The sequence below is a fragment of the Colossoma macropomum genome, unplaced genomic scaffold (assembly GCF_904425465.1).
Source record: "Colossoma macropomum unplaced genomic scaffold, Colossoma_macropomum, whole genome shotgun sequence".
NCBI classification, from domain to species: Eukaryota; Metazoa; Chordata; class Actinopteri; order Characiformes; family Serrasalmidae; genus Colossoma; species Colossoma macropomum.
This window is the reverse complement of record NW_023494800.1, coordinates 767,600-793,171: the sequence shown is the minus strand read 5'-3', so window position 1 is coordinate 793,171 and position 25,572 is coordinate 767,600. Positions and strand designations below refer to the sequence as shown.

The following is a 25,572-nucleotide window of genomic DNA, read 5'->3' as shown; positions in this document are numbered from 1 at the left end:
ACACCAGCAAGGCGGAGCTACAAGAGACACGTTTCTGATTAGAAATAAATATTGTGTTTTGTCAAACCAGCTACCCAAACAAAGGTCAGCCCAAATGGCTCCCCAGCATTGGGCTGTGGAGCAGTGGAGCTGTGTTCTCTGGAGTGATGGAGCTCCATCCAGTACCTTTGGGATGAGTTGGAGTTATCCAGAACTGACCATCCAACATCAGTACCTGACCTCACTAATGCTCAATCAGATCCTCACAGCAATGTTCAACATCCAGTGTAAAGCCTTCCCAGAAGAGTACATTATTACAAAGATAGCTATTCATGAGTTCTTTAGTAAAGAGAATGGTTCTATGTAGAACCATGAAATCAATGTGATGATTAAATTTTGAGGTGAATAACAATAAAAAAAATACAAAAAAAAATAAACAAACCAAAAAAGTCTGTAATTGTACACCTACATGCTTAAGAAGATGGTTCTTCAAGGGTTCTTTTAGTAAAGACAATGTCTACAAAGAACCATGAAATCTTAAAGAACCCTTTGCATTCCTAAACGGTTCTCTACGTGGTGAAATCGTTCTTTGGATTGATGGAGAATGTGTTGTATATGGTTCTATATAGAATCTTTCTGAAAAGGGTTCTATATTGCACCCAAAAGGGCTCTCCTATTAGTACAGGCTTGACATCATAACAATAGAAGAACGCTTTTGGGTGCTAAATAGAACCCTTTTCAAAAAGGTTCTATATAGAATCATATAAAACTCTTGTCTGAGAACCATCTTTTTAAGTGTGTAGAGGCTGTTACTGCAGCACAGACTTCTAATAGTAAAACTAATGAACTAAAACAAGCCAATAATACCCTTCATTCCAGAAGAAACGCTGGAGTTTACAGGCTTTCGGACACACTGTCCACTAATCTGATGAAACCGATTGGTTCTCTGTGCTGCAGGTGATGGAGGAGGCCGGGATGAAGCCTCAGGTGCTGCGCCGCGGTTGGCTGAGGAAGCAGGGCGGCTTCGTGAAGACGTGGCACTCGCGCTGGTTCGTACTGAGAGGAGATCAGCTCTACTACTACAGAGACGAGGACGAGACCAAAGCTCTGGTAGGAGAGCTCAGTAACTTACACACATCATCCTGGACACATTCGGTCCCCACGAAGAGTTAAAAACATACACACATACATATCTTTAGATGAACTACACAGATGGGTTCTTCAAGGGTTCTTTCGTCAAGTTTTCGTTCTGTTTAAAACCATGCCTTCTGTGTAGAACCACTTCATGACTGAATGCGAGGTGAAATAGTTCTTCAGATTGACGGTGAACCTTTTTGAAAAAGGTTCTATATAGCAGCAAAAGGGTTCTTCTTTGCTCTTAAAAAAAGATGGTGCTTCAAGGGTTCTTTAATAAGGAAAATGGTTCTATGTAGAACCATGAACACGATTTGCATGATTAAAGAGTTCTTTGCGTGGTGAAATGGTTCTCCAGATTGATGGAGAATGTGCTGTAGATCGTTCTATATAGCACCCAAAAGGGTTCTTCTATTGTTGTGATGTCAAGCTTGTAACAACATAAGAACCCTTTTGGTGCTATATAGAACTTTTTCAAAAGGTTCTATATAGAGCCATCTATAGCACATTTATGCACATTTTCTATCAATCTGGAGAACCTTTTCATGACGCAAAGAACCCTTTTTCTCATGCTTCATGATTCTTTGAGTGTTCATGGTACTATATAGAACCATTCTCTTTATTAAGTGTGCACTGAAGCATTTTCAACAATGTTTTATATAAAACCCATAAAACACATTTTCTAGCAATCTGAAGAGCCATTTCACCGTGCAGAGAACGTTTTTAGCGTGAAATGGTTCTATGTAGAACTTATGGTTCTAAATAGAGCCACTGCCTGTACTAAAGAACCCTTGAAGAAGCATCTTTTTTAATTGTGCAGCACTCTGTTGTCTCTCTGTGTGAAATGTTGTTGAGCTGCTAGTGAGCACTGAGGGGGAAAAGGGGGGGTGAGACCCCCTGCTGTGAAAAACTATTCACACCCCTCCACAAAGACGGAGATAAAACACAACTAGAATTATTTCTGTGCAACGGACACAATAAACACACAGCATTGACACACAATAAGAACGCTTGTTCACTCTCCTATGAAGCTCCTGAGATCCTTCACTGTTGACAGTGAAGCAGCATCGTGTCTTTTGCAGTCAGTCAGTTTGAAAGTTCTCTTTGCAGCTACCAAAGTGATGGTTGACTGTGATGTTTTGCCCCCAGCAAAACGGCTGGGTACTGTTTTTTTAAGATGGTACCTTAATGGACTCATAGTGGAATTATATTTCAGCACAGAGCCCTGACCTCAACCCCCTGAACACCTTTAGGATAACCTGGAACGTCTGTTGTGAGCCAGGCCCTCTCGTCCCACATGCACCTTTTAGGGGAATTGCACACGGCTTAATAACCTCATAAATACACCGATCAGGCATAACATTCTGACCACCTCCTTGTTTCTACACTCATTGTCCATTTTATCAGCTCCACTTACTATATAGGTGCACTTTGTAGTTCTACAGTTACAGACTGTAGTCCATCTGTTTCTCTGATACTTTGTTAGCCCCCTTTTACCCTGTTCTTCAGTGGTCAGGACCCCCATGGACCCTCACAGAGCAGGTACTATTTGGGTGGTGGGTCATTCTCAGCACTGCAGTAACACTGATGTGGTGGTGGTGTGTTAGTGTGTGTTGTGCTGGTGTGAGTGGATCAGACACAGCAGTGCTGCTGGAGTTTTTAAACACCTCACTGTCAGTGCTGGACTGAGAATAGTCCACTAACCAAAAATATATCCAGCCAACAGCGTCCAGCTAGATAGCTAGATAGCTAGGTAGATAGATAGATAGACAGATAGATAGATAGGTAGATAGATAGATAGATAGACAGACAGACAGATAGATAGATAGATAGATAGATAGATTTAATTTTGTCATTGTTTAGTGCAAGGTGACAAAATGCAATTAGCATCTACCAGAAGTGCAAATATTATTACTGAAATTATCTATATATACAAATAATAAATATACAACATATAAACTAGTTAAAGAACGGAGTTTTATTTGTACTGTTTAAACAAAGCCATATAATTACATTATTAAATGCATAATTACTTTACAACAATTCAGTTATGTTTGGATTGAATCTGCGTCCTGTTTGAACAAGTTTGAGTCTCATGAAGACGTGTGTGTTAACATTGTAGCCTGTGCTCTGCTCTACATGCCCTTCCTCCTCCTCCTCCTCCTCCTCCTGCTCCTCCTTCTGTCTCTGAGCTGTAATGTATGTGTTTAGTGCCCGTTAAGGCGGGTTCTGAGCCCACAGGCTTAATCCAACACAACAGTATCATATAGCAGCTCCCCACGCCGCGCTTTGAATCAGGCCTTGGCGCTGTTACCGCAGGACACCGAATATCTTAAATATGTGTCTTAAAGCAAACAGAACCCTTTGAAGATTCAAAGTCTCCATATTTTATCTGTGGAACTCGCAGTGTGGTGTAATCTGATATTCAGACCTTTTCTCACACGTTCATTAAAGCAGGTGGAGGAAAGTCACTCTTACAGAAAAGTCACATAGATTTCACATGTGAAACGTGCAGAACCCAAACCAGATTCTAAACTGTCAGTCTCATAACATATTCATGTTTTTGATTATAATCTAAAATTGATGAAGTGTTGTTGTGAGTACAGCCTTGCTCTGCAGAAGCGTCCTTCTCATTGCTATATTTTTAAATTAATAATCATAAGCTTCATTTATTTTTCTTCTTCCATTGCTGGTAAACTTCATCATCTGCCCTTAAAGTACTTTGAATTGCCACCAATATGAAAAATGTTCTATACATTATTATTATTTATTATTATTATTATTTTACATAGAATGGCAAAATATATAAGTGACTTGTCTCAGACAGTCTTCTCTCTGTCTCAACATCATTTGGACTCGGTCTGGTCTCGGTCTCCACATCATTTGGACTCGGTCTGGTCTCGGTCTCCACATCATTTGGACTCGGTCTGGTCTCGGTCTCCACATCATTTGGACTCAGTCTGGTCTCGGTCTCCACATCATTTGGACTCAGTCTTGTCTCAGTCTGGACATATTCGGACTCAGTCTAGTCTTAGTTTCGACTTCATTTGGACGCGGCCTCTTAAGTGTGTATATACATATAGTTAAAATTGATACTGGACACTTTTTCCCCTCAGAGAAGACCACCTGGCTAGTGGCCCCAGGTTATTTGAATCTGAGACCCCTGGTGTACATGGGGAAAGAAAATCTGTTTGTTTGAGGATGTAATTGATCTTTTCCACAATGACTCAACTGAGCAGATCGGAATGCCAGAATGTTATAACTGAATAATAAAGTGGATTCATGTTTGGTTTATATTAAGACGAATTTTTGGAAAAGAGGGGACAGAGATGAACCTCACCATCTTTTAATCAAATCCTCACAGCAATTTTCAACATCCAGTATAAAGCCTTCCCAGAAGAGTAGAGGCTGTTACTGCAGCACAGACTCACTATGAACACCTTCATTTCAGAAGAAACTCTGGAAACTTTCAGACAGAAAGTGAACCTCCTCTTCAAAAGCAGATTCTGGAGCTGCTAGAACTGCAGTCATTTCCCTGATCCCGTCTCTCTCCTGCTGCTCCTGTTCCAGACGTTCCGAAGCTCTAATCAGCCGCAGTGATGTTTTACAGTCAGATGTAAAGTGGACGGAAAGCCGGGCTGTGGACGGAGGCTGTTATGACGGTTTTGATGGTACGACAGCCAGCGTCTAAACATGAAAGAGCAGTTTTGTGCTTTAGAATATTGTTTGATTGCTGCTTCTAATCTGTTCCATATGACTAAGCTGGAGTCAGTAACCCAGCAGATGCTGTGTGGTTTCTACGGCAACAGTCTGCTGCTCTGAGTACAACAACAACAAGAAAAGACAAAGCAAGAAAAGGGGCAGATGTTGAAAAACCGCCGACACCACTCTGCAGAGATTCAGCAGAGATTCTGGCCGTGTTTGGACTAACTTTTACTGACTGAGGCCTGGAAGAGAGAGAGTGGTGGGGGGGTAAAGAGAAAGAGAGAGATAAAGAGTCAGAGAGAGGGAAAGAGAAAGAGAGAGAGAGTGATGAAGAGAAAGTGAACGGAAGAAAAAGAAAAAGAGAAAGAATGAAAGAGAGGATGAGAAAAAGAGAGACAGAAATATGAGAGAGAGAGAAAAAGAGTCAGAGGAGGTAAAGAGGAAGAGAGAGACAGTGAGGGAGAGAGGATGAAAAAGAAAGGCAGAGAGAAAAGCGACAGAAAAAGAAATGAGAGAGAAAGAGAAGGAGAGAGAGAGAGTTAGAATGAAATGAATGAGATGTAGAGAAAAAGGAAGGAAGACAGAGAGAAAAAGACAGACAGAAAAAATGAATGAGGATGAAGGAGAGAAGGAGAGAGATAGAGAAAGAAAGAGAGATGGAGAAAGAGTCAGAGGACATAATGAGCAAGAGAGTGAGACAGAGAGAAAGAGAGAGACTGAGAGAGAGATTGATGGAGAGAAAGTGGAAGAAAGAGAAAGAGAGAAAAGAGAAAGAAAAATAATGGGAGAGAGAGAGAAAGAGTCAGAGGAGGTAAAGACAAAGAGAGAGATGGAGAGAGAAAGAGAGAGAGTGATGGAGAGAGAAAGAGAGAGGGATGGAGAGAGAACTTCGAAGAAAGACAGAGAAAGAGAGAAAAAAGAGACAGAAAGAAAAAGAAAGAGAGAGAGAGGACAAGAAAAAGAGAGAGCAATATGAGCGTGAGGGTGAGAAAAAAGACAGACTTTGAGAGAAAAAAGAAGAAAAACGAAGAGAGAAAGAAAGAGAACGACAGAGAGAGAAGAGAGAGAGATTTTATGAGCGCTAACTTCATCCTCTGCTCTTGGCTGCAGCATCGCAGACAGACAGGCAGAAACAGAGTGAGACAGACGTTTCACTGCCCATCAAAAGTTTGGGGACGCATCACTTTTCTAAGTGCTTTTAATCCAGATGATCACATTTTCTTCGTTGTTTGCAACACAGCTGCTCTGAGATCAACACACCTCTGATTTCCTACTGAACTGAAGAATAGCGTAAATCTTAATACCTCAACTTCTTAAGAATCTTAAGACTCTTTTTATCTGTTTTCGAAATAATCTGAACACTTTTCTTTTTAGACATATTTTTATAAATTAATTTTGCTTTGTTTTAGAAATGCTGTATGTTTTAAGAAGAATCTTAAGACTTTTCCTTTTAGACGTGTTTCATAGATTTTCTTTTATTCTAAGAAATTTTGGTTCTTTTTAAGTACACTCTCAGAAATAAAGGTACTAAACTGTCTCTGGGGTGGTTCCCCTCTTGTCACTGGGGTGGGACCCTCAAGGCCCCATCTCAGCACCTTTAGTCAGGGAACATAACTGAACCATAATCCACTGAAATGATATGTTCTAAGCTGTACTGACTCCACACACCCCGTCTCGTCTCCAGGCTTTTATTTTACTGTTCTGTTTAAAACATTCGGTTATGAAAAGGTACAAATACGAACTTTTCACCTGGAGAAACTTATTTAAGGTTCACAATCAGACCTTAAAACCACTGTTGGAGCTTTGAGGGAACATTTACACTGTTTGTACCTTGATGAACGAAAAATGTACAGAACCTTTATTTCTAACAGTGTGGAATCGTAAGACGCTTCTTTTTAGACGTGTTTTTATTAATTTTGTTTTGTTTATTTTTCCGTAAAGCACCTTGAGTTGATGTAATGAAAAGAGTGCTAAATAAATAAATGTATTATTTTTTATTATTATTATTATTATTATTATTATTATTATTAAAACTGATTTAACTGTTCAGACAGACAGAGTGAGGCTTAGAGAGACAGACAGAAAGCAGAGAATCTCTTTGATGGAAAACAGAGCTCGAGTCACTGCGGCCGACGACAGGCTCTCGTTCTCTCTGCTCTGTGTTCCTCCGAGGCAGCAGTGACGCCCAGCAGGACTCTGAGTGACCACGGTCATCTGAGTTAACCCTTTACTCACCAGCGCACTCACCACAACACCGCACAGCACTGTTTACACCACTCATCATATTCACAGCTTATTAATAAACACTCTCATAGGAGTGGCTGAATAACCCACAGATTAACAACATCTCAGAGCCGCACTCTTCTTCAAGGGTTCTTTCGTAACGACAGTGGTTCTAGATAGTAGCTTGTCAATAATGATTCTATAAAGCACCAAAAAGGGTTCTTCTATTGTGACAAGCTTGACATCGTAACCATAGCAGAACCTTTTTGATACTCTATAAAACAAAACATAGTTCTCTGAGTGTTCACGGTTCTATATAGAACCACGGTCATCACTAAAGGACCCTTGAAGAACCATCATTTTTACAATGTACTGAGTACCATAAGAACTGATTACCTTGTAATAGGGACTCAATAATTCATAGTAGATGCTGCATAATTCAAATTAGATATTAATTCACTATAGAAACTGACTGATTCATAAACGATACTGATTATTGTATAGAAGAAACTGAATAATGCAGTAAAAACAATACTTCATAGTAGATGCTGAATGATGTATAGCATTACTGAGTAATACATAGTAGGTACTGAGTAATCAGTAGCAGTAACTGAATTATTTGTGTACTGAATAATAAATTGTAAAACTAATAACTGAATAATAAGCCTAAAGTTCAACACTAAATATTGTGCCTCAAATTAAGTATTATGAACACTTGTGTAGATGTTTTGTTCAAAATATTTTTAGGGTAGTAAGTTGTTAAATGATTAATAATATTCTCTAATTATGATCATTTTTACCATCACCAACCTCGATATTTAATCTTAGGATCTTAAGAATCTTAAGACTCTTTTTATCTCTTTTTAAAAAGAATCTCAAAACTTTTCTTTTTTAGACGTTTTTATGAATTAATTTTTGTTTTTAAGTAATTCTGGATCTCTTTTCTTAAGAAGGGTCTTGTAGCTTTCCTTTTAAACCTGATTTATTAATTAAATTTGCTTTGGTTTAGAAACTCTGGATCTAAAAAGAATTGGAAGACTTTTCCCTTTAGAGATTTCACTGTTGTCGGAAGAAAACCTCCAAAAATCTCCATTTTTGTCATTTTACAGTTTTTGACATTATTTGAAAATACCTGTTGCTCTTTACATTCTATGTAAATTTCATGATGAATGGACCAAAAGAAAAGATCCAGAATTACTTGGGAAAAAACTCTGGTTCCATTGACTTACATTAAAAATGAAGTAGGTTTTTTCCTTCTCCTGTAAAGTTGTCATTTTGGAGGTACAAGGTTTTCCTCCGACAACAGCGATATGTAATATTTTGAGGGGAGTCAGTTGTTAAATGATTAATAATATTCTCTAATTATGTCTGTGTTGTCATTTTTGTCATTACTCACCTCAAGATTTAATCCCCACATTAGATTTCACACCTTTACAGCAGCAGTGTGTCTGTGAGTGAACGTTCCTCCAGAGGTCTCTCATTAGCGAGCCGTGGCAGAACTGATGGTGTTAGTGTAATAAAGCCTCATACTCGCGTATTGCACGCTCGGGTAAACGCAGGATATTTTAATAAGCCGACTTTGAGGTGATTAGGGAGAAAAAGGCATCTGGGGACACAATAAAGAGAGTCCAGACTCATCTGGCAGCTACATTTAAAGTGTTGAATACACAAAAAATATACTAACAGATGAGTTTGTGGAGAAAGCTTGTGGAAAGTAGCCAAAGCGGGGCAACAAACGCAGTAAGAGTACAAACTGGAACACCTGCCTAGAAATACATAGAAACACCTACCTCATATATCCACTCACTGGCCACTTTATTAGAAACACCTACCTCATATATCCACTCACTGGCCACTTTATTAGAAACACCTACCTCATATATCCACTCACTGGCCACTTTATTAGAAACGCCTACCTCATATATCCACTCACTGGCCACTTTATTAGAAACACCCACCTCATACATCCACTCACTGGCCACTTTAATAGAAACGCCTACCTCATATATCCACTCACTGGCCACTTTATTAGAAACACCTACCTTATATATCCACTCACTGGCCACTTTATTAGAAACTCCTACCTCATAAATCCACTCACTGGCCACTTTATTAGAAACGCCTACCTTATATACCCACTCACTGGCCACTTTATTAGAAACACCTACCTCATATATCCACTCACTGGCCACTTTATTAGAAACACCTATCTTATATACCCACTCACTGGCCACTTTATTAGAAACGCCTACCTCATATATCCACTCACTGGCCACTTTATTAGAAACACCTACCTCATAAATCCACTCACTGGCCACTTTATTAGAAACGCCTACCTCATAAATCCACTCACTGGCCACTTTATTAGAAATGCCTACCTCATATATCCACTCACTGGCCACTTTATTAGAAACACCCACCTCATAAATCCACTCACTAAAATCCACTCACTGGCCGCTTTATTAGAAACACTCACCTTGTGCTTCCACTCACTGGCCTCTTTATTAGAAACACTTATTAATTAATGAGGTCCTTATATACACTCTTAAAATAGATGGTTCATAACGGGTTCCTTAGTAAAGACAGTGGTTCTATATAGAACCTTTTAAACCCGAAGAACCATTTGCATGCTTAAATGGTTCTTTGCCTGGTGAAATTGTTCTTCAGATTGATGGAGAATGTTTTGTTTATATTCTATATAGCATCAAAAAGGTACGTTCTATTGCTACAAGCTTGACATCGTGACAATATCAGAACCCTTTTTTTGGTGAAATTTAGAATCAATTTCATAAAAGTGTTATATAGAACCATATACAAAACATGAAGAACCATTTCACCATGCAAAGAACCATTTAATCATATAAATAGTTCTTTAGGTTTTCATGGCTCCATATAGAATCATTGTTTTTACTAAAGAACCCATGAAGGACCGTCTTTTTAAGCATGTATATGTACAATTACAGACTTTTTGATTGTATTGTAATTTTTATCGTTATCAGATAAAAACTGTGTGTCTGCGAGTGGACATCTCTGCACAGGTGTCTCATTATGTGTGATTTGATTGTTTTGCCTTAAGTCACTCTCTGGTAGCACAGAAATAAAGTTGCATGCAATTCATAACATGCAACTAGTTGCATATACCAGGACCAAATCTGCTATGACGTATGAAACATACATTAAGCAATAGAAGATGAGAGGGAGTGTCTTATTGAGAAATAACATCACGGCTGTGATTTGGTCGCCGTAGATCATCACAGCCGTGATGTTATTGGCGATAACACACTCCTCGAGTGTTCTACTGCTTTAATACAACAGTTAAATAAATATAGTAATAAATTAATAAACTGGGCCGTGAACGCGGCGTTTAATATGTTTTAATGTTCGCAGTTCCTTCACCAAATTATAGTTCCTTAACGAGCAGCTTGTTGCTACGTCAGAGTAACGAGCTCCGCCCACTCGCTGCACAGTCTGCTGTAAGCCTTGCCTTTTGAAGTACAGACTGAGCCATAAAACTGCCGCAATATCAAGTTCAGCTCAGTTTTGTCAGTTTTTGACAGATCAGTATTAATGTTGTTTTGTTCCAGCCAGTCTGTAAAGCATCTTACAGCCCGTTTAGTTTGGCGAATGGTGTTGGGTTCATTTCTGGCTGATTCCAGGTTGTTCAGCTGTTCTTCTGTCTCAGCTGCCGACTGAAAAGCTGCTCAGTGGTGATGACAGTTTGGGAATTTAGTGTCGTCTCATCTTCAGAGTCTGACCAAATCGGCTGTTGGTCAAATGTGATCTTAAAAGTGTCCATTTTCTGTTTGTGGCAAAGTAAGAAGTAAAAACGTTCAAATGTCTTGAGCGTCTCCTACAGCTGTCAAAGTCGCTGCTTAGCAACAGTGTCTCAGCGGAGTGATACAGTGTTTGTTATGGTGAAATAACGGCACAGTTAGAACACTTCTCAACCAATCGGCTTGCGTGGCCGGAGCTAACTGTTGTATAAAATATAAACACAGCATGACAAAGTTTGTGCGTACCTGATTAAATTCCATGTTGTTGATTTTCTAAGTGAAATTAAGTTGCACATCCTCTTCAGAGAACACATTTCTGCACACTATGAAGCACAATTACTGTTCATTTACTTTATTTAACATTTCTAATGTGTTAAATCCCAAATAAACAGAAATTGTGCACTACAACATGCAGGAAAATGTGTGTCTCTGTAGAGAATGTGTTAATATATTTTAGTGCTGTACAAGTATTTTGTGGTCATTTACTTTTGTAGAAGTTTTCATCAGTTTTATCAGCCACACACAGATCAGATCCACCCGTCAGTTTATCAGTCCGAAAAAAGTTCCGCTTCCTCACGGCTTCATTTCCAGCAGCTGCTTCAAAGACCTGAAGTGTTTTTGAACGTCAGCCTCCGTTTGGTGGGTTTGATGTTGGGTAAACGTGGTGGGATTCCTGAAGGGAGTCTGAGACAAGACCTGGGTAATTATTTATCAGGGCTGCTTTTAAACATCACATCTGAAACCTGCTTAGAGAAAAGACTCACTCTTGTTAGCATGTGTAGATGGTGTTTAGGTCTCCTGGTCTACAGAACACCTCTTTAGTCCAGAGAAACAAAGGAGAAAAAGGTCCTGTAGCACAGTAAAACAGCAGTTAGTGCTCTTTGAATTGAAGGGGCTGTGAGCCATGCTCTTACTCTGAATGAGGACAAGCTTACGGGTCATGAGGTTGCATATTTGTTGATTATTAAAGTGAAGTAGAACACTGTAGATCACGAAAGAGACAAAAAAGACAAAGAAAGAAAGAAAGAAAGAAAGATAATAAAAAAGAAAAAAGAAGATATAATGAAAAGATAAAGAAAGAGAAAGAAGCATAGAGGAATAAAATGATACAATAGGATGAAAGAAAGAAAGAAAGATAATAAAAAGAAAAAAAGAAGATATAATGAAAAGATAAAGAAAGAGAAAGAAGCATAGAGGAATAAAATGATATAATAGGATGAAAGAAAGAAAGAAAGAAAGAAAGAAAGAAAGAAAGAAAGAAAGAAAGAAAAGATATAATAAGATAAAGATGGCAAGAAAGAAAGAAAGAAGTACAAAAAACAAAGAAGAAAAAAATAATAAAAAATAAATATTGGTTAAAAAAGAAAGAAAAAAGAAAGAAAGAAAGAAAGAAAGAAGATATAATAAAAAGACCAGAAGAAAGAAAGAAAGAAAGAAAGAAAGAAAGAAAGAAAGACTAAAAAAAGAAAGAAATAGAATATTTAATGAAAAGATAAAGAAAGAGAAACAAAGAAGAATAAAAAGATATAATAGGAAGAACAAAAGAAAGAAAGAAAGAAAAAAAGAAAGATATAATAAAAAGAAAGAAAGAAAAACAAAGACAGAAAGGAGTCATAATGAGAAGAAAGAGGAAGACTCCATCTCTCCAGCCACCTGCTTTAAAGCTGTATATTTATCTGTAAACTTTAATACACAGTTACTTTATATCAGATGTATAAATCCACCTGAGAGTCGTCTGAACATGAGCTTCGCTGGAAGAGATCAGATTCAAATCAATCTGACCTTTTTGGACAAACACCTCAACCTGGTCCACCATGATCCACTTCTTGGCTTTAATATTTTCAGAATTCTGAAAGGCTCTGTTGTTCGTGTCCAGGTCTAAGTAAGAAAAGCCCAGATGGTCAGTGAGCTCTCGGCCCTCTAGTGTGATTTGTATTGGACGTATATGCGACCCCACATCCTGACACTGTATGAGAACGTGTGTGCTGCGTCTCTCTGAACGCGAAGGTCAGGCGTAACTCCAGAGGTGGGCGGCAGGCAGCTCTACCAGCCGCTTACCCACAATGCATCTGTTGTTCTGTCCTGCTGAATGAGCCCTTATGCTGTAAGGTTCTTTTTGTGGTCTGGCAGTGGAGAAGCTGGACTTCAAATGGAGAGGAACATACTGGACCATGTGGGCTTTACCCAAGTTTTCTGAGGATTGTGTTTCTATAATCCTCCCCAAATGTCTCCTCATGCCTTCTTTCACAGTTAACCCTCTGTGGTCTGAGGTCGTTTTCTGGATTTGTTCATCTCTTCTTAAACTCTCCTTTAAAGGCTCTTCATATAACATGATCCTCATGTGTTTCATATCAAAATGCTCCGTTATCTTCATCACTACTTTCCAAAACCGCTGCAGCAACTTGTTAACTCTTCACACGTGGAGGTTTGTAATGAGCAAGTACCAAATACCAAAGCCATAACTGATCCAGCAAAGGCAGTAAAACGTTTGGTTAACATTTAATTCTAATGTTTACAGTGTATTAACAGATTTAGTTGACTGGCTAGATTTTATTTGATTTGTTGCTGTAGTGATCAATTTAAACAGCTGTGATTTCCTGCTGCATTGAGTGACACTGATGTGGTGGTGATGTGTCAGTGTGTGTTGCGCTGGTGCGAGTGGATAAGACACAGCAGTTGGTCATCCTCTAGTCCTTTATCAGTGGTCACAGGATGCTGCCCACAGGACGTTGCTGGCTGGATGTTTCTGGTTCTCAGTCCAGCAGTGACACTGAGGTGTTTGAAAACTCCAGCAGCACTGCTGTGTCTGATCCACTCACACCAGCACAACACACACTGACACACCACCACCACGTCAGTGTTACTGCAGTGCTGAGAATGATCCACCACCCAAATAGTACCTGCTCTGTGAGGGTCCATGGGGGTCCTGACCACTGAAGAACAGGGTAAAAGGGGGCTAACAAAGTATCAGAGAAACAGATGGACTACAGTCTGTAACTGTAGAACTACAAAGTGCAAAAGGTTCTTATTCACAGTAACTGTTTTTTTATGCAGTGACAGAAAACACAGTTGTCATTATACATTTTTTTTAAAGGTATTACATGTAATTACTGACCTACATAAGGATGTAATTACATTGATATTCTGTTAACTACAATTTGACTACAATTATTTATTATCAGTTCCAGTCAAAAATGTCAAAAACCTGGCAAAAATATAAAAGATGGTTAATCTTTGCTTGGATTTTTAGAAGTCTAGAGCTATTTCGGATGTTTTGCTTTACTATTTAAATGTAATTACCTCATTTTAACTTGTTATTGCATGCTCATAACATAATTACATACATTTATGTTTGCATTCTGTATAAACAGTATGCTCTTCTGAATTTTTGGGTTTGATTTGATGTCAAAAATGAGAGAGACTGTATTTTTGTCATGTTTCTATAAGTGTGGCTGACCTGTGAGAGCTCACTTTATGGTTATTGATATTGATCATATCACTAAAGGCTGATGGCTTGTTGTAGGAAGAAGAGTGTGTGGATGTTCAGGAGGTCCTGATTAGGTCCTGGGCGGCTGATAAATCACTGTGGGGTCTGTAATGATGCTGGCCTGATTCTGCAGGTGCTTTATGTGTATTTATAGCTGAGTCTCAGACTCTCGAGGGAATTACAGTATCATTATTCTACAGGACGAACAACTATGAGGCCAGAAAACACTACCAGCAAAATCTCCATCTCTACAGACCTGAATCTCACACTGCGTCTCAGAGAGAGGAAACCCTGAGAGAACGAGGGACAGTTTTACACCCTCACTAACAAACCTGAACTGTTTTAACAGACAGCAGAGTATCACTGTCGCCTTACAGAACAGGGGTGAGAGAAAAATAACTAGAGAGAAAGAAAAATGACTAGATAGAGAGAAAGAATGAATAAGACAAAGAAAAATTAAATAAATGAAAAAGAGACAAAACAGAAAGAAACAACAGCACAAGGAAAAAGGAAAGCATAAGACAGACAGACAGAAAGGAAGGAAGAAAGAAAGAGAGAAAAGAAGTATGTGAAAAGTAAGAAAGGAGTTCAAGGAGCTGTGAAAGGCTTTTATATGCAATAACATTAATAAATAAAAATAAAAAATAAAATTGTACATTTTCTCACTTTTTTATTTCACCATATTTTTTATGGTTACTGTGCTGCTAAAAGGAAAAAACCTGGTTTTCACCACAACAACGACGGAGACAACAGTGACAGGTTGAGTGAGTTCATGTCACCTGTGATACTTTCTTTTTCAGTTAAATAAAAAAGAAAGAAAGAAAAAACAAGAAAGATTTAATACAAAATAACAACAATAATCATGTTGAAAGTTTCAAATTTGTAGAACACTGTAGATCATGAAAAAGACAAAAAAAGAAATAGCAAGACAGACAAAAACAGAGAGGAAGAAAGAAAGAAAGAAGAAAAGAAAGAAAGAAGTACATAAAAGAAAGAAGATATAAGAAAAAGAAAGGAGACAATGAAAAATGGAGAACGAAAAAGACAGAAACAAAAGAAAGAAGTATGAAAAAGAAAGAAAAAGAAGAAAAAAATAAAAGAAAGAAAGAAAAAAGAAAGAGAAGATATAATAAAAAGAAAGAAAGACAAGAAAGAAAGAAAGAAAGAAAGAAGGAAAGGAGACAATGAACAATAGAGAAAGAAATAAAAGAACGAAAAGCAATAAAAAGACAGTAAGAAAGAAAAAAGAAGATACAGTGAAAAGAGAGTTAGACAGAGAGAGAGAAAAGGAATAAAGTGAGACAGAGAGAGAGAGAAAAAAAAGGAATAAAGTGAGACAGAGAGAGAGAAGAGGAATGAAGTGAGACAGAGAGAGAGAAGAGGAATAAAGAGAGAGAGAGAAAAGAAATGAAGTGAGACAGAGAGAGAGAAGAGGAATGAAGTGAGACACAGAGAGAAGAGAGGAATAAAGAGAGAGAGAGAAGAGAAATGAAGTGAGACAGAGAGAGAGAAGAGGAATAAAGTGAGACAGAGAGAGAGAAGAGGAATGAAGTGAGAGAGAGAGAAGAGGAATGAAGTGAGACAGAGAGAGAGAGAAGAGGAATAAAGAGAGAGAGAGAGAGAGAGAAGAGAAATGAAGTGAGACAGAGAGAGAGAGAGAAGAGGAATAAAGTGAGACAGAGAGAGAGGGAAGAGGAATAAAAGAGAGAGAGAAGAGAAATGAAGTGAGACAGAGAGAGAGAAGAGGAATGAAGTGAGACAGAGAGAGAGAGAAGAGGAATGAAGTGAGAGAGAGAGAGAGAAGAGGAATAAAGTGAGAGAGAGAGAGAGAAGAGGAATAAAGTGAGAGAAGAGGAATAAAGTGAGACAGAGAGAGAGAGAAGAGGAATGAAGTGAGAGAGAGAAGAGGAATAAAGTGAGACAGAGAGAGAAGACGAATAAAGTGAGAGAGAGAGAGAGAAGAGGAATGAAGTGAGACAGAGAGAGAGAAGAGGAATAAAGAGAGAGAGAGAAGAGGAATAAAGTGAGACAGAGAGAGAGAGAGAAGAGGAATAAAGTGAGACAGAGAGAGAGAGAAGAGGAATAAAGTGAGACAGAGAGAGAGAAGAGGAATGAAGTGAGACAGAGAGAGAGAAGAGGAATAAAGTGAGACAGAGAGAGAGAAGAGGAATAAAGTGAGACAGAGAGAGAGAAGAGGAATAAAGTGAGACAGAAAGAGAGAAGAGGAATAAAGAGAGAGAGAGAAGAGGAATGAAGTGAGACAGAGAGAGAGAAGAGGAATAAAGTGAGACAGAGAGAGAAGAGGAATAAAGTGAGACAGAGAGAGAAGAGGAATAAAGTGAGACAGAGAGAGAGAAGAGGAATAAAGTGAGACAGAGAGAGAGAGAGAAGAGGAATAAAGTGAGACAGAGAGAAGAGGAATAAAGTGAGACAGAGAGAGAGAAGAGGAATAAAGTGAGACAGAGAGAGAAGAGGAATAAAGTGAGACAGAGAGAGAGAACAGGAATAAAATGAGACAGAGAGAAGAGGAATGAAGTGAGACAGAGAGAGAGAACAGGAATAAAATGAGACGGTGAGAGAGAGAAGAGAAATAAAGTGAGAGAGAGAGAGAAGAGGAATAAAGTGAGACAGATAGAGAGAGAAGAGGAATAAAGTGAGACAGAGAGAGAGAAGAGGAATAAAGTGAGACAGAGAGAGAGAGAGAAGAGAAATAAAGTGAGAGAGAGAGAGAAGAGGAATAAAGTGAGACAGACAGAGAGAGAAGAGGAATAAAGTGAGACAGAGAGAGAGAGAGAAGAGGAATAAAGTGAGACAGAGAGAGAAGAGGAATGAAGTGAGACAGAGAGAGAGAAGAGGAATAAAATGAGACAGTGAGAGAGAGAAGAGAAATAAAGTGAGAGAGAGAGAGAAGAGGAATAAAGTGAGACAGAGAGAGAGAAGAGGAATAAAGTGAGACAGAGAGAGAGAGAAGAGAAATAAAGTGAGACAGAGAGAGAGAAGAGGAATAAAGTGAGACAGAGAGAGAGAAGAGGAATAAAGAGAGAGAGAGAAGAGGAATAAAGTGAGACGGAGAGAGAGAAGAGGAATAAAGTGAGACGGAGAGAGAGAGAAGAGGAATAAAGTGAGACAGAGAGAGAGAAGAGGAATAAAGGGCGTCAGACTGATGCAGTGTGTCTGTCTGATCTCAGCTGACAGTAGAGGAGCTGGTTCACTCTGACGTCACCGGGTCGAGTTGTGCCCTGTTGTGGTCAGTCTGTGTCCATTCTGTGTCCATGCATGACGTTTGGAATGTACTGAATGTAGTGAATGGCAGCCTCTGGGGTCAAAGTTCAGATAAAGACGCAGGGAGAGCGAAGCGTAGGGGCAGGAGACACGCGAGGCCACGACACGCCCTCCAATGCCCTGAGTGGACGGTCTGAATCACTGAGTGTTACACAGCTTCACACTGGAGCTCATAACACTAATAATACAACTAATACAAGATCACAACCTTAAGGAGACCAGAGTTCTGAAAGTTCAGAAGCCGGTATATCATTAAAATAATCATTTATCTATGAAATAAAAAGGGGGGGCAGTTTCAGTATCATGTGTTTTGGCCATGATATCTGCTGTACTGTAATAAACTACAGTGAAGGCCGACTGATAAAACTGAGTAGTAACTAAGTAACTTTGTAAACCAGACAGGGACACATTCACTACAAAAGACTCAGTGTTTCATGAGCCCATAATTCATATTCATGTTAAATATTTTGGCAGTAAAAGGAGGCCTGTGGCTACAGAAATCCCCGTGGCTGTAGCCCAATAGTCAGACCCTGAACCAGAGGTCTGCAGCTCAATTATTAAGAACAGCCATTTTATCCTTTCCCACTTTGGGAGCCACAACATTTTACCGTCTTGGCTGTAAATAGGGTTCAGTATCTACTGATATATGCTAAAAAATATAATATATAAACGAAAACGCAGACTTACTTTGCTCTGCTTTAAGCTTTAGCTCAGCTATAGCCTCTTTTCCCGCATCTCCAGCAGGAAACTTTTCCTCAAAAGTAGAACAGTTTCTTGTAAAATGTCTCTCATTGTTCGACTTTTTATGAGGCTGAAGTCAGTTTCTCCAGCTTTTTGTTCAAATTTTCCCGTTCCACCTTAAATAGTACCTGAGGCACCAAAATGTAACTGCTGCATCATTTAAGGTGGAACGGGAGAATTCGAACAAGAAGCTGGCGAATGAGAAGCAACTTCAGCTTAACGACTTTTTAGTGTTTGTCAGGTTCTCACTGCAGATTAAATGTATCAGGAAACCAGCTGAAATTATCGATGTTCATCTTAAATCTCTCTCTTTGCCGTTTCGTTAGCTACTAACGAGGCGAGATTGTTGTCCGTGTTGCTATGGTGACCAGCAGTCTGCACTGATCTTCAGGGTTAAAGGGTGAATCAGCAGTTCTACATTAACTCCAGAGTTTAAGACCATTTATTGTTAAACTGTGTTGAACGATCAGCAGAGCTTTATTTTACTGTAAAGGTGGATTATTTTATTTTTACTTACTAATCTGATTCAGCTGTGGAGCCACAACAGGGCAGTAAAAGAGCCGCATGCAGCTCCGGAGCCGAGTGTTGCCGACCATATATGTTTGTCATATATAGAGGCTGAAAAAGTGATGCAGTTCAAAAAGATGATGCTCTGTTTGTGGATCTCATGGTGGCTACATTCAAGTAGATGGTCTGTCCAAGTCAGAGCCCACCGATCACCTGGTGTACGATTCAAGTCCCGTAACTCCAGCCCTGCATTAACCCCTGGGTCACCTTGTGTCCTGAAAAGTTTGTGGTGATGTTAGGGACTCGGCCCTTGCTGGCTTCTGGTGGAGTTTTACACAGCAGTGTTCTCTAAAACTAGGCAAGCAAGTGGCATAAGTACTTAGTAGAGAGCAGCAGCCCCCTCTGCAGGACAAAGCGAGCAAAATGTGAGATGTCTGACCGGCTGCTCTGCTGCATCTCCAGCAGTCCCCGTTTCGTGTCTTGTCCCTAGCTAGAGCTGCCCCCGATTTAAAGTGTGAATTAAAAACAGCTGAGGACAAGCCACCAAAACGGGGACTGTCCTTGGAAAACAGCGACGTCTGGTCATCTTATACAACATGCTACCGTTTTCGCCAGTTACTTCTAAGAGTTAAACACAAAGAATGAAAAGAGCTCCAGGTCAGCTGGTGGAAAGGTGAAGTTGAGGAAAGTACAAAAATAGAGCCAAATCACATCACGGTTAATTAGCCGAACAGCTTGTTTATGCAACCTGGAGATTTCTCCTTCTCAAACTCAAGGAGCCAAACTTTAAATTTAGCTTTGTTCTTTGGTAGAAAGGTTACAGAAACCCTGAGGAAGACAAGACAAGCCGCAGGCGAAACCCTCCCTTCCCTCGGCCGTCTGAAGGCGTATTGATATGACAAGGAGACTTTAATTATTCATGCCGTATGCTGGTATTGATGCATATTTGATGAGAAACATTAGAAAGTATTAGCATGACATGGAAACTCATCTTCTCCCCCTCTGGTCCAAAATTACTTACAATAAAATCTCAGTATAATAAAATACTCTGTATGTCCATAAATATCGGTGAATTGAGCTACACTAAGGTCACCTATTACTGACCCAGCTTGTATAATCTCCGAAGAAAAGCACTGACCAATAGAATGGGATGCTCTGGAGAAACTTAGCACTGCTACTGAGTGATGATTGGTCGGCATTGCCTCTACTGAGTGCTGATTGGTTAGCATTACTGCTACCAAATGCTGATTTGTTGTAATTACTGCTACTGAGTGCTGATTAGTTAGCATTGCTGCTACTGAGGGCTGATTGGTTAACATTGCTGTTACTGAGTGCTGATTGGTTGGCATTGCTGCTACTGAGAGCTGGTTAGTTAGCATTACTGCTACTGAGTGCTGATTGGTTAGCATTACTGCAACTGAGTGCTGAGTGGTTGGCATTACTGCTACTGAGTGCTGATTCGTTGGCATTGCTGCTACTGAGTGCTGATTGGTTAGTATTGCTGCTACTGAGTGCTGGTTAGTTAGCATTGCTACTACTGAGTGCTGACTGGTTGGCATTGCTGCTACTGAGGACTCAACCGAGAGCGCCCTCTAGTGTTTGACAAACGAGTAGACATTATTTAGTGGCAGTGCTCCTCACTACAGATTCTCTAATGCTGCATTATTTTCTTCGCCTCCTGTTCAATTTTTGCAGACTTTTACAGTTGACATCAAGGTATGAAATACAGGGAGTCCTGGGGGATCCAGGACCCCCTAATTAATCTCTTGGACCCCCTGAGTGTCTCAAAATGCTTAAAATTCTGGGGGGGGCGTGGTCACTGAAAATAAACTTCTTATGAAGTTATGCTGTCTGCATTTGGGGAAAATAGACACTCAAATACAAATTCAGGGAAAGGTTATTGTTTGTCCTACTTCATAATTAGCGTCCTTCTATATGTAATATTTTACCTAACTATGCAGCACTGCTCTGCCTCAGGGTGGCGCTGTAGCAGACTGGTTCAATCAGTTGGTCCTTTATAGTCTAGAGATTTAATTATAAGAGCAGCGTTTTACCATCATGAATTGTTCTGCGGCCTGGAGTTTGTGTTCATGGGGCTGTGTTTTTCGGGGTTGAGGTTTTTAGAACTGCAGTCGCATAATAATTAACCGCCTATGTTCTCTTTCCTGTCAGATCCACCTAAAGTTTCACCTCCGCTTTTAACTCACCACAGCGCTCTCAGCAAAGTCAGAGAGAGAGAGAGAGAGAGAGAGAGAGAGGTACAGAGTGAAAACTCCAGAGGGTAAAGAGTTTACGTGGATAACATAGCAGAGAGAAAATGTGAGGTATTTAATATTCTAAGCAAGTAAAGGTCACTCGTCCAGGTGTAACGTTATCGCTCATTTCACCTCTTTTCTGGAGCATATATATATATATATATATATCACTTTTACTTTTTTACCTGCCTTTAAATGAACCATATCTGCTTTGAACAGGGACAGTAATGATGCAGAAATCAGACTCCGGCAAATTCCCTGACCCGTCTGACCCCACATACCTGTATTTATCTGTCCATCTACTTTGCCTGTTATTCCGTTCCACCATTGTGCTCCTTAATGACGACCATTTAGACGGTCATTCACTAATCCCTCCGACCCTGATCCAGCCTCAGCTTTTACTGTAGGAGGTTCTGCTGAGTCGAGCGCGGTTCTGCAAATTTCTCTCACAAATCAGTTTCAATAATACATGAGCTGTAATAACTGCAGGCCCCACACAGTGACTTTCTGCAGTGCGAAGTTCTAGACACAGGAACGTGATTCACTTTGTCTTAGTCACTCTCGTGTTTTTACCTTTAGCATTAATCACTCTTGTGTTATTCACTCTAGTGCTTTTAGCTCATCCACTTTGTGTTATTCAATCGTGTTATTGTTTTAGTGTTATTCACTCTTGTTTCTTCACTCTTTTTCACTCTTGTTACCGACTCTTGTGTTATTCACTCTCATTATATTCACTATCATGTAATTCACTCTGGTTTTGTTGTCTTTAGTGTTAATCACTCATGTTATTCACTATTCTTCACTCGTTATTAACTCCCATGTTTTTCACTCTTGTGTTTTTCACTCTCATTTTATTCACTCTTGTTCACTCTTGTCCACTTTGTTGTTCACCGTTGTGTTTTTCACTCTTGTTACCTCTCATTTTATTCACCCTTGTTTTATTCACTCTCATATTATTCACTCTAGATTTATTAAGTGTTATTCACTCATTGTATTCACTGTCATGTTGTTCGCACTGGTTTTATTATCTTTAGTATTAAACACTCGTGTTATTTACACTTGTATTGTTTATTATTGTGTTGTTCACTCATGTTTTTCTCTCTTGTTATATTCACTTTTGTGTTATTCTCTTTAAATCTGTATTGTAGTGTGCTCAAGAAATGTTTTGGCATGCTAGTTTTAGGTCATGTGTTCTGTAGCATTTATTACAATTATTGGTGGGGGGGGGTGGTAGGAACAACCCCAGGGTGTGTGTGTGTGTGTGTGTGTGTGTGTGTGTGTGTGTGTGTGTGACAGGACAGAAGGGGATATGAGCTGAGCGAGCTGTAAGAGAGAAATCTGCTTATGTACAGTGTGGCTGTGGCCGACAACAGCTGGAGAATAAAGCACCATGACTGTGAAATCTGTGCCTCTTCTAACAGCAGTGAACACTACAATATTTCCACTTGACACAGATGAACAAGATGATTTGCATCTGCAGTAATGCAAGGAGGGGCTTTCATTCGCGGCAGTGCAATTAATTTGAGTATATAAATATTTTACTTAAAGTACAGGGTGTCCCAAATAAATTGATCATTTTGTGGTCTAATAACAGCCAATTCTCCCTCAAATGACCTCAAATTTTAACAGAATGTGTAAAAACTAACCAAGTTTAATTTTAATGTTTTTTTTCAGGTTGAACGGCGTTCACTAGAAATGAAAAGGCATTATGTGTGTTAGAATATGCTCGAACACAGTCAAACCAGAGAGAGCAGCAGCATTCTCCAGAAAATTCAATAGAAATGCACCAACTGGAAAGCAGATTTGGACACGGCACAAAAAACTCAAAGAGGAAGGCTGTCTGTGCAGGACAGAGGGATCTGGACCACCAGTATCGGAAGATATTACATTTGTGAAGCTGTGAAATCGGTTATTAAATCTACATCCCTCTGAATTTCTTGTTAGAGTTTTGATAAATAAATCTTGTTTTGTTCAACATGAAGCCTGTTTAATTTCGTTTGTCAGGACATGCAGCTACTCAGATACTCACATCTCAAATGATGTCGATTTTTTTGGGACACCCTGTACTTTAGATTGGCACCACCATAATGCAATGCAGTGATGTCAATAAACACTATGAAGTGAATGTGCTTGTGTGTGTGAGACAAAGAGAGAGAGAGAGAGAGAGAGAGAGAGAGAAGGAAAGAAAGAGTCTCGGTCATTAAAAAGTGGTAGCCCACTTGACCACATTCATAAAAAATGGGAACAATGTTGTTCCGTGTAGACTCAGTTATAGAACCATATTCAAATGAAAATGTAACATGTGGCATACGGGCAGTGTGTAAATCCCCCCCTGGTATTCGGGGGTCCCGTGTTCTCCGTCTGCTAGCTCTCTCTCCACAGTGCCGCTGATGATTCACTGTCAGTAAATGTTTGTTTTATCAGCTGTTCTTCTGTAGAGTCTCTGTTCTAGTGCGGTTCTGCGCTCTTCCTCACATTAACTGAGATCTTCCTCGTCTCCTCTTCTGTAGAGTCTCTGTTCTAGTGCGGTTCTGCGCTCTTCCTCACAGTAACTGAGATCTTCCTCGTCTCCTCTTCTGTAGAGTCTCTGTTCTAGTGCGGTTCTGCGCTCTTCCTCACAGTAACTGAGATCTTCCTCGTCTCCTCTTCTGTAGAGTCTCTGTTCTAGTGCGGTTCTGCGCTCTTCCTCACATTAACTGAGATCTTCCTCGTCTCCTCTTCTGTAGAGTCTCTGTTCTAGTGCGGTTCTGCGCTCTTCCTCACAGTAACTGAGATCTTCCTCGTCTCCTCTTCTGTAGAGTCTCTGTTCTAGTGCGGTTCTGCGCTCTTCCTCACAGTAACTGAGATCTTCCTCGTCTCCTCTTCTGTCTTCAGTGTGAGAAATGAGGAACAGTCACTCTTCACTCCAGACTCTTGGGAAACTGGGCGAGTTTTCAGATTTACAGATCTGCTGCAGCTCATTGTAAAGTTTTTCAGAGGAATCCGGGCAGAGTTACAGTTTCTAGGCTATGAAGGACCAACTGGGTGAACCAGTCTGCTACAGCGCCACCCTGAGGCAGAGCAGTGCTGCAGCTCTAGTTAGTTAAGATAGAAGCAGAGAAACAATCAGCTTCACTGAATCTGGATTGGAGCGACTATTTTTTCTCTAACAGACAGCAGAACGTCATAACCAGCTTATTTTCAGTGACCCCCAGAACTTTGATTTTGAGACATTCAGGTGGTCTAAGAGGTTAATTAGGGGGTCCCAGAGCCCCCAGGATCCCCCTTGTTTCGCACCTTGCATACAGCACATGGCAAAAATAATGTCTTAACACAAGAAATCATCTTAAATCTAGTCGAAATATCTAATATTTCTCATTTTTAGGTGGTTGTTTAATATTATAAGATTATTCAACTTATTTCTAGATGTTTTTTATTCATTTAAAGTACGTTTATTGACCAAAATTCTCACTATATTAGCAGATAATTTTTCTGGTTTCAAGCACACTTCTGAAAATAAGCAAAATTATCTGCCAATACAGTGAGATCATTAAATAACTTAATAAAATTATTCAAAACACATAAATATGTCTAGAAATAAGTTACATAATCTTATAATATGCTTACAGCAATCTCCGCCTGAAGAATATTAGATATATCGACTAGATTTAAGATCATTTCACTTGCTAAGATCCCATTTTTGCAGCGCAATATGTTTCTATATCTGAATTTCAGTCTCTCATATGCAAATTTGGGCACAAAATGAAAAATCAAATTCAGTAATTACATTTGCTCTTTATACTTTTAACATTGCAAATAAATATTGCATGGTAACAAGTTCAACATACAATTACTTTTACATTTTTACTCTCTTAAATATCTTATTTTAATGCTTTGCCTCTAATAAAGCACAGTGAACTGTACTGAACTAAAAGAGAACGAGAGAAAATGTGAGAGAAACATCACAGAATCATATTCGGTTGATTAGTTACTGAGTTTGTTTCAGACCAAGAGTTTGTTTACGTCTCCTTTCACAAAAGGCGAGATGTAGAATTATTAACTGAGTAGCACAGAAAAGTGCAGACTGGAACTCTTTAAGCTCGTCTGCGGTTCACCTTCCCTCTATCTGCCTGGCACACATCCCATTCACTAATGTCCTTATCTGCATTTCTCCTTCTGAGAGAGGAAACAATGGAGCTGCGCAACAATTAGACCCAGTCTGTAGCCTCTTTATCACCACACAACTCTGAGATACAGACTCGTTTGAGTAAATTACCTTCTCTAGTGACTCATACGTGTCTTTGTGTTAAGCATACACTGATTAGCATTTGAACTGACTTAGCTTTACCTCAGCTTTGATAAAAACGACTCCACAAAAGCTTAAATCTGAGTTCTGTCTCGAACAAACAGACTCAGTCATACAAGAAATGTCAACAGTGCAGCCGAGCGCTCGACTGCAGCGTCCACGTCACTGACCTGCACTCTGTCAGCACACAGCAACACACAA

At 39.5% G+C, this 25,572-nt stretch overlaps 1 protein-coding gene across 1 annotated transcript in view; it reads left to right on the top strand.

The window, feature by feature from the left end:
• The window catches only part of arhgap24 (Rho GTPase activating protein 24), a 216,678-nt gene that overhangs the window by 28,450 nt on the left and 162,656 nt on the right, over positions 1-25,572 (top strand). The window contains exon 2 of the mRNA XM_036587719.1: positions 937-1,089. Coding sequence (XP_036443612.1) covers positions 940-1,089 — 150 coding nt within the window. The 5' untranslated portion in view covers positions 937-939. The remainder of the gene's footprint in view (positions 1-936; positions 1,090-25,572) is intronic.